This window comes from Carassius carassius, chromosome 34 (assembly GCF_963082965.1).
Source record: "Carassius carassius chromosome 34, fCarCar2.1, whole genome shotgun sequence".
Classification (NCBI taxonomy): domain Eukaryota; kingdom Metazoa; phylum Chordata; class Actinopteri; order Cypriniformes; family Cyprinidae; genus Carassius; species Carassius carassius.
In genome coordinates, this window is record NC_081788.1 from 29240502 (window position 1) to 29250369 (window position 9868).

At 40.5% G+C, this 9868-nt stretch overlaps 1 protein-coding gene across 2 annotated transcripts; it reads right to left on the reverse strand.

The window, feature by feature from the left end:
- Positions 1-294: 294 nt before the first annotated feature.
- LOC132114989 (zinc finger protein 608-like) lies at positions 295-9856 on the reverse strand. Of its 2 annotated transcripts, none has more exons than XR_009425388.1 (9): positions 8333-9856; positions 6862-6997; positions 6348-6435; positions 3902-6170; positions 3170-3563; positions 2926-3065; positions 2305-2460; positions 1698-1760; positions 295-1068 (listed from the first exon to the last, which is right to left on the reverse strand). XR_009425388.1 is itself a non-coding variant. In XM_059523406.1 (9 exons), the coding sequence occupies exons 1-9, from the start codon at positions 8999-9001 to the stop codon at positions 1049-1051; spliced, it is 3927 nt and encodes a 1308-aa protein (XP_059379389.1). In that variant the 5' UTR covers positions 9002-9856; the 3' UTR covers positions 295-1048. The 2 variants fall into 2 exon arrangements, 1 of the variants encoding a protein (XP_059379389.1); XM_059523406.1 differs by having other exon boundaries at positions 2313-2460.
- Between the last annotated feature and the right edge of the window lie 12 nt (positions 9857-9868).

The following is a 9868-nucleotide window of genomic DNA, read 5'->3' on the forward strand; positions in this document are numbered from 1 at the left end:
ACCCAATCTAAAACTATTTATCAATTCATCAAATGTTTCTAAAAGTTTACACTACCTTTATGAACATTCATTTCAATAGCAGATTTAATTTACATGAAAAAAATATATATTAATCATTAGGTGATGCTTAATAAGCTTACTAGCAAACATTCACAAGCGCATTATCTCATGTGTTTAGCTTTGTGAATATATATTAACTAATGATCCAATAAGCATCATATCATGATTTCCTAATGAAAGTTATTTTAACCTCACATTCAAATGGTTTTCAATACAAAAACAACAATCAGCATGTAGAAACAACCTTGACTTTTATTTGGATTGCCAAACATGTTAAGGCAGAGACAGTATAAAAAGCAACTGCAGTTTGATGATATAGCAGACATCAAGAAAAACCTAATGACGCGACTCAACCAACCTACACCATTGACTTTCTGTCCAGAGAACCACTTGTAAACATATTTAGTTATGCATTACTATTGAAGTAACAAAGGACTACGTCTGCCGTTTAGGTGAGGTGGGTAGACAACCATACGTTGCACTGAATCAATACAAAGGTACATAAGCTAGTTATAGTCGGTGTTGAGCTTCGTTCAACTATGTACAACTATGTACATCACAATAATACTGTATGGCACTGAGATGAACTGTTGATTAACATCCACTTTATACGATACAATAGATTAAAGGCTGTTAATAACAGTATATTCATGTTAATAATAAGTCAATGCGGAGCGAGCCACCTTACAGTCACTTAGAATCTATTGCAACCCGTCCTTTACCACACAGAGGTGATGAAATAGCAAATACATTCAATAGTATGATTACAAGACAATATAAGTGCATACAAACAGCTAGATGTAGCCATTTACAGGCAAAATCCATGAGCAGAGGAAATGTTTTTCAGTGTAGCCTTGTCTAGTTCCACTGCAGCCCTCCGTTAGTACATTCATTGGTTAGAAATGAAATTAGTCGCTGCCTCTTATGGAGGCGATGAGGAACACCATGGAATAGATGTCTGTGAGTCCTTACGTGAGTCAGGAACATCTCACATCTTCCCGTCGTTTTCTGCAGATTAAACATACAGTAAGAAACCTGGCTAATAAAAATATGTTCTGTAGTGAGTTATGACATCCCAATTGTACAATTAAACGTTATAGGAACATTTCAAGTAATCATTCTGCAAACATGAATTTTGAATGTTCTCTGAAACAAGAAGTAATATTTTAAAAATGTTAGACGAGCATCCAACTAAACTGTTTCAGATAAACATTCCATGAATTATGTATAAAGACCACATAGCTCTAAACTGTGACTGTAAAAATTTTCAACTGCTTTAATTCAATCAATCAATTCAGTTAAGAATTTGTTAGATGCCTTTATCCAAAGCGACTTGCAATGTGTTCAAGGTGTACATGCATTCCAGGGTTGCCAGGTCTGCAAAACAAAACCAAACCAGCCTAACCACCTTTTTTCTGCAGTTTTCCCTTCCATCAAGAGCACTTAAACCCACGCTCTTTAAAACCAACACATAGCAACAGTGTAAAAGTAAACCATATCTGTGGCTAAACCCCGGACTTGGCAACCCTGATGCAATACCTGAGATTCAAACCCATGACCTACTGCCATGATCTACTCTTTCAGCTACAGGAATTGATTTAATCTTGTTGCATTGGTAAATACATTTGGTTTCTCACCGCTAGAGCAGGTCTGTGTTGTCGTCACTTGCTGGTTTGCAACCAGTGCTGCAGAACTCAAACCTTAAGGATCATAGATCACAGAACATTACAATCAATTCTTACCATAGCCACATTTTATTTTCACTAATTATGATTGATTTATTTTCCCTAGTTTTTTATTGACATTCCCACTCTCTATTGCACTCAGATTTAAATGGGTTATTTTTGTTGCAGTCTCTTTAAAGCCAAGCTCACGCTACAGGGCTGAAATGTTTTCTGAAATTATAATATATTTTATCACGAACAGCAATGGGTGAGTTTATTCTTGACAGTATGAACATAGGGTGTGTGGCATGATTAGTCAAAAACCTTGAGTTGTGAAGTGTGTATTTGGCATAAGACTGATATGTCCTCTAAATATGTGACATGGCAATAGCACTTGCTTATTTACCTTTTTACATTCATGTGTCAGAATGTTACAGAAGTTTAGAATGAGACTGGAAAGGAACTTCTGAGATCTGAATATTACAAACTTTTTTTTTTTTACAAGATCAGTTTGATTCCTCATGATATGAGCTCTTTAATGCAGAGTTCAGTAGTGTAGTAAAGTTCAGTTGTTTTTGACCTTTTCACCTTGAAAGGGGTCATATTGGCCGGACACCAGAGTGTAGCTCATGCCCAGGTGAGTGAGATGATGCGCCTGAAGGTGGCGTCCGAAGGGAACGGATTCTCTCTCACGTTCAGTCTCACGTTCTTGCTCTGGAGATCCTCTTTCTCCAGGCTGAAGGAGTACAAGTACAATGTGTAAACATCTGTGAAAGACTTTTCTTGTGTCTATGGTCATCATGTTTTATTTGGTTAGAATTCCAAAGCCATTGAACTTTACATAAACATTTTAAACGAATGGTTTGTGCTGTCAATTTGTCTTTGGACAACAGGGAACATATTTAAAATGTAAAGCGCCTACATGAATCCATCAAATTTATCAACAGTAATTAATCTTAAGTACTTAAAGTGCAATGCTATTAACATGTTTCATGAGTCTATTTGCCAGCATTCATTTTATGTTCTTTACATGTTTTTGTGGTGTTTCTGGATGTTCCCGAAGAATCTATATTGTAGATATTTAACAGATGTTGTTTTGGCATCACATTTAGGGCCATATCTGCCCCTGTTGTAGAAAGTACGCCTTTTTAAAAATGGTTTACCATTATCTTTTACTTGAATTTTGAAGTGAGATACATACAACGGGAGATTTGCCGTGATATGGCAGGAGAGGATGTGACAGAAGCTCTAATGCTGTCGAATCTGTCACTGGTTTGCTGCTTTGAACCCCTTCTGAATCCTCTCTACCTGCCGTTTTTCCATACAGAGGGTAATGGAAACCTAGAATGGAAAACACATGACTTACACTTACAAGTAGTTTGTGGTACAAACTCCACCACATGAAAGTTTTGGGGTCATATTTACAATGTACAGAAGATGATTACCTGGGTAATTATGCACCAAAGCTGGAGACATCACTCTGTAAGCATTGCTGCTTGTCTCACACAAATGCAAATAGGGGTAGGAGTGCTGAAACTGGATGAAGGATTGCTGGGGTGATGACGCAGCCCCTCTTGCGTTCTGCGAGTCTTCAGACGTCTCACCCGCTATCTCATCCCCCTCCAGTCTGGTACTTTCCTCGATGACCTCAGCAGCCGTCTCACACTTGACATTCTGGAGTTCAGCCTCCAGCCTGGACTCGGGCTCTAGAGGCATGTGCCAGTCTTTCCCCTTGTCTGGACTCAGACTCATTTCCTCAGAGATCTTGTTGACCTCTTGATTTTGCTGCTTCACATATTTGGACTGATATGAGTGGCTCCAGGACTGAGATTCTGAAGCCTAAACCCAGAGGAACATCTACTGTCAAACAGTTTCTGGTCTGACAACTAATGAAATCACACACCTTACAGGGAAGCCCTTTGTTATGAAACAGAAGCCCTGTGAAACTAGTGTTTAATGCGTTCTTTGTCATGGAAAATTTCAAAAGGGATGGAAATGTCTTAGAAATCAATAGGATCTCAATCATCAAAGAATCCTGGCAATTCGATCATTTGATGATTAAGGATCTAGCACTCAAAACAACATGATTTGAATTGTTATTCCACCAAAACCAAGGTCTGTTATTGTCTTTAAAAGAACATTTCCTCAGTAAATGATAAGTAACATCAGTAACTTACATTTAGAAATGTTACATTTGTGTCCACATTTGATTTTGAATTCTCCAAACCGAGGTCTTCAGATTCCTTGAGGACCCCTTGTTCTTTTGACATGGAGATATGGGACACTTTCCCCTGTTGCTGTTGAAATGACAGCTGCTTGTCCAAATCCACATAGATGAAGCCAGGTTTTGCACAGTTAATCTTAACAGAGTTCGCCCCTTTATGAATCGACTGAGGAGAGCTTATAAACTGTTTTTGCTCATCCTTTGTTCGTTCCTTTTGCTCGGCTCCTCGTCTAACGTGACCTCTACTCTTGCTATACTGTATTTCCTCACAGCATGTCTCACTTAGAGGTCTGTGGGTGCTGGGTATCATTAGAACCTTCTGGTCCATTGAAACACCCCGACTGTACTGTCCATAGTACAAAGACTGAGCCAGTGCTGTGTGCGTTTCAGCATACTGAAGCTGTGATTGGGAACTTGAGTGGCTAGAGGATTCTGAGCTTTTTATATCCTCATTTAAATCTCTCAAATCATCCTTCATCCGACCATAGGGCGAGGCCATCTTATGGAACGAAGTGGAATTGGCTTGCCCAGAATGCATGTAACCTGGGATACAATGGGATTCATAACCATGGCCGTGAGATGTGGACTGGACCTCTTTTCCTGGGGTCACTGTGGGAGCGGTACTCATTGAGGGAATTTTGGGATTGATGTTGCTGTTTGAGTTTGGATCTTGTGTTGAGTTCCGTCTGGACCTTGAGTTTGACCCACCATCCTCAGCTGCATCAGATATGTCGGAGTATGCAGGGCTGTTTGTTTTAGTACTCGCTCCATCTCCGTTTGTAAGAGGGACGCAGTCCATTCTTGCAGAGCTCCCGATGGAAGGACTCGGTGCATTGTCCGAGAAGGTGTACACCTTGTCAGCCTCGGCTCTGATACTCGCCATGCGGCTTTCTTGCGTTTCACTTGGACCATTTACAACATCTTGCTTGCTCAAGTGCTCTTTCAAGAGGCTCACAGGAAAGTCTTTCCCGATAGTCTTTGTATCATCCACTTTGGTGTAAATTGGGTCACTTTTGGGACTCCGGGGATCTTTACAATTCCTTTCCTTTATGCGATGCTTTTCCTTTCTCTTACTGTCTTTGCTCAGGACTGCAGTGGTGTGGTCCATGTTAACTTGTGCAATAATGTCCATCTTTGGCTTGATGGGTTTCAGTGAGAGGTTCTTGGCTTTTGTGAGGGCGACAGTTGGAGAGGCCTGATGAGAAGAAACTTCTGTGATTTTAGTGGAAAATGCAGCAGGTGGAATAGCGGTCAGCTTCGGAGGGGCAGGGGCAGTGTTGATGAGTCTGTTGGTTCGAGACTTGGCTAAGCATCTCTCAATGTACCCTTCTTTCTTAACTTTGCTACATATGTCCCTCTTATCAATAACACCCTCCGCTTCAAGCTTAGGCATCTCAACAGATGTACTACGATCCGTCATGAGGCAGTTCTCAAGGACAACAGACATGTTGGAAATGAGTGGGAGGTTACTCAGATCATCTATGGATCTTTCTTTATTTGCCACATTCGGGCGTAGTTTTGCATTAGTCATGTGACTGCTATCATTGTTGAGCAGTGCTTTCCTGCTCTTTGGAGAACTGACTGCATTGAGTTTATACATGCTTCTGGGCTTCTTGGTGATTATGTTCTCAGAAGAATCAAAAGGTACTGAGCTGAGTGCTTCATCAAAATCTGAAAGCCTGTCCTCGCTCTCCACCTCAAGTTCTTGCTTGTTGTCACTGTTCAGGTGAGCATGTGATTGGTGGTAACGGAGTCCGTTAATATGTTTGTACTTCTTGTTGCAGTTCGGATGCGGACAGTCTATTAGCATTGGGGAAGCACAAACTTGATCAAGAAACACAGGGTCAGATTTACCCTGAGGTGTGGAAGGAGCGCTCCTGGATTTGGCTCGTATCCTTTTCCCATTCCCATTCCTTATGTCCTCAGAGACCAAGCTTAAATCTAGATCAGCTGGGGCTTTGCCTTTTCGTTTTCCACATATAAGTGAATTGGATTTGATGTCCTCTACTGTGTAGTATCCAGGTTTCCTACAGCCACTGAGATTCAGACTCCCTCGTCTACCTTTGTTGCCGATTCCCACACCGCGCCTCTTGTGAGTTAGCCCTCGTATCTTGGAAAGACTCGGGTCTGCAGTTGGTTGATCTGGTATGGCCAGCCGCATCCGTTTACCACGTCCACGTGCATATGGCATTTCAAAATCACTCATTGGTGATTCACAAAACCTGGTTAAGAACAACAAGGAGTCATAAGTGCATGTAAATAAATCAACTTTCTTAAAATGAACAGATCTAAAATCAAAACGGGTTTGAATCTAGACCCCCAAATGCATCTTGAATCTTAATTTAAAAGTATATATACACTACAAGTCAAGTATTCAAGAAGAAAGGAAGGTGTTTTACCGTGGTGGAGCCCAGTCATGTTTGGTACAGTCCAAGAGAGTGCCCACATAGGTTCTTTTCCTCCATGTGACATTAACAACTAGAACCCCTAAATTCAAAGAGAAACAGTCACAGTAATGAGTCCCACTAAAATATATAAAAGCAACCAAAATTACCCAAAGGATTAAAACATTTTCGAATGGATTCATTCTGTGCCTGATCTCAGTGATGGAAGTTAAGATGGTGGTCTGCAATTTTAATTTGCTTAATCAATATGCAACCAGTGTCTCCTCTTCCTTCAAAAGCTTCCGTCTCACAGCTGCTTTGAAAACGCAGTCCTGTGGAGCTAATGACAAAACTTGCCCTTCACTCATCACATATCCAGTGAAACCAATTTGAATACATTCATTTCATAATGTGGTGAAGAAGAAATAGTGATGTGAGATACTAACCGGAAACACATGAATGGAGATAATTTTACAACAGCATATTGTTTTATATGTGTTGAACAATGCACAGAATCACATGCTCTCACCTTCCTCCGTTTCATGCCACACAATTCCCTCTAGATTGACACTCGTTCCTGGTTGACATGGCTCCATGTTGCTGGACTCAAGGGCTTTCTCGGCTTCCTGTGTGTTAGTTCCAACCGACCGCGTCTTAACACTCAACTGGAGAGAGAAAAAGAGCACAAACACAGTGCCAGCTGAAGTATAATACAGCAGCATGCCAGTTTCTTTTTGATCAATTTCATCAAAACATTTCACTTCTGTATTTTCAAATTCAACAATCAAGTAATCTTAATCCTCCTTATAGAAGGAGAACACACACAACCTCTTACAGCATTAAGTCTGTATGTCAGTATAGCCCTGTGAATGGTGTTTTTCTGAGCGATGTCACTGGAATCAAGGCAAAATGAAAAAGACATCTAGATTTAATTCAATTCAATTCAAGTTTATTTGTATAGCGCTTTTTATGATACACTTTTTATGACACTTAGTTTACAGTGATATCGTTGACTTGATTGCAAATGATTGCACAGACACTCTTTCAACTGAACAGAGATGACATCACTGAATTCAATGATGAACTGCCTTTAACTGTCATTTTGCATTATTGACACATTGTTTTACTAATGTATGTTGTTCAGTTGCTTTGACACAATCTGTTTTGTTTAAAGCGCTATATAAATAAAGGGGACTTGACTTGACTTTACAAATCGTTGCAAAGCAACTTTACAGAAAATTACCTTTCTACAATATTTAGTAGTAGCTAATCAGTGGTGACTGTCAGTTAATGTACATATGGTAGAAATGTACGGAAAAATCAATTAAAGATGTAATCAAACAGACGATGAAGACTAGATAAAGGTACAGAGACAATAGTGCAGAATGGCTAAGACTGGAGGAGGTGGAGCTTGTCTTTATGTTTAAAACTGTAAATAACACCCGAAAAGCATCTTGGCTTCAAGCAAGGCAGTATGTCTTTGTCCAAAACAAACAAGGGAATTATGATGCTTAGGTTTCCATTGGCAACAGACGTGAAGAAATTCACAGGGGCTGCGTTAACAAAGGAAATGGCTGACAAACAAAAGAAAACCTCTTTATATTGCTATTGCAAACCAAGCCATGCAAAACGACTTCATTGCACGGAAGGTGTTTGATGCGCTTTTGTTTTTTTTTTGTTTTTGTTTTTAATCTCGCGGCTGTAAAGAGATTCAAATAGCCAAGCTCACAAAGAAGAAATCAGACAAGGACACCGAAGCACCTTTGATTACAATACACCATTCTCAAGCACACAAACAGTAAATCCGCCATCAGCTCAACCTACAGCCTCGAGCTCGTTTCTTCACCTCCATAACGGATCGTGATGGTTGCACACATTAGTAGTCTGACTGCATGACGGGATTGGTATCATGATCGCACGGTTCAATCGGACGCATTACATGCGCATTATCAACTTGGTAATTCGACATGAAGGTTTCTGAAGGAAAGATGTGAGCTTACCGTCCTCAGGCTGTGCTCCTCGGTGCTCGTGTCGACAATGTGGTCAACAATAGCTGCGTCCATTCCGCCCCTGCAGATGAGATTCTCCGTTCCTCCCAAGGCGCTTCCGTTCTCTGACAGCGGACCGAATTCATCGCTCGGCTTCTCTTTCCGTGTTTTAGCCGAGTCTTTCTCTCTTTTCACTCCTTTGCTCAGGGTTTTGCCCTTTTTGCCGTCTTTGGTTCTGCCGAGCGGCGCCGGTTCGTCGCTGTCCACCGGCGCTGGTGCTGAATTCATCTCTCCGCCGCGTCCTTGAGCCTCGCGCCGCTTACCGACGCATACTTTAGGAATGCCGCTCACAATCTCCAGCGGCGGGAATCGATCCGTATCCGTAGTGGAATTCCTGCGTTTCAGCTTGAATTTCTTAGGCTCTTTGCAGAGAAACGGCTTCGTCAGGCCGTCGAACGGGGCGCCTGCGCTCGAGCAATTATATTCGAGCTCTCCGCGACCCTCCACCGCGCTTTTAACGCTCAAAACGCGATTCATCTCCAATCTCTGTCGATCCTTCTCCAAATCCGCGTCCAGGTCTATGATCAGATTCCCAACACCGATCTCCCAGTCATCCCCGCTGTCATCCGGTTCCGCTCCGTGCGTCTTGATTCTCTGCTGAAGGGAGGAACTGACTGACATTCTCCACACAGGATTTCTGACAGAAAACGGTGATGGATCCTAAATCAAGTGGATGGGAGGGTATTAATCACACACGAGTGCTAATGGAAACTCAATTGCCGTGGTGCTGGAGAAAGGCTCTCTCAACACATTAATCCATCTTAGATCAACACGTGTAACTAATGTTTTGAGTGAAGCAATGATTGTGTTGCAAATGAATCCATCAATAAGTTACAACAGCATCATAATGTTTTATTTACAGGTTTTCTACAGGTATTAAATCAATACAGAAAGTCCCAAAGTCATTGCATTAAATGTTGCAAAGCATGAATATCTTCCTCAGTATTTTTTGTTTTCCAATACAGATGTCTAAACATCAAAACATTAAATCAAGATAAACTTCCAACAAATGTAAAATGTCTTCAAGTAATGAAATAAAACGAGTTTAATCTTAAAACAAGTACACATATCTGTCAGTGTAATATGAAAACTTGTTTTCCCTTTAATTAAGTTGATTTTGACTGGCTCATGTTTGTTCTTGCTTTAATCATAAACTCACTTCAGTTTGATTGGTTTCTCAGAAAACAAGACACCTTGAAGTCATTTTCCATTTCAAGAAAATGTATTTTGGTTTGCACTGGAAAACAAGACAAAAATACTGATGAAGAATTTAAATTAAGAGAACATTTTGACATATTGTGTTCCCTTCAATTTATTCCATAAATATGTTGTCTTATAGTTTTATCAAACACTGATTTAAAATCCCACGCTTCTTTCTTTAGTGCTTAATTTGGAGCAGAAGTTATATAAATCATGAATTAAATTAAAAGTCCAAAAAGTGCAATGAACTACACTGTAAAAAGGGCATATGTGCATTTGTGTGTATTA

What these genes read in the sequence shown, in the direction of transcription:
- LOC132114989 (XM_059523406.1), bottom strand. Translation starts at nt 9,001, where the DNA reads ATGTCAGTCAGTTCCTCCCTTCAGCAGAGAATCAAGACGCACGGAGCG. An exon ending in AGGAGCACAGCCTGAGGACG is followed by an intron (nt 6,998 to 8,332) that starts GTAAGCTCACAT and finishes TTCTCTCTCCAG; the next exon opens with TTGAGTGTTAAGACGCGGTC. An exon ending in CATGACTGGGCTCCACCACG is followed by an intron (nt 6,171 to 6,347) that starts GTAAAACACCTT and finishes GTTCTTAACCAG; the next exon opens with GTTTTGTGAATCACCAATGA.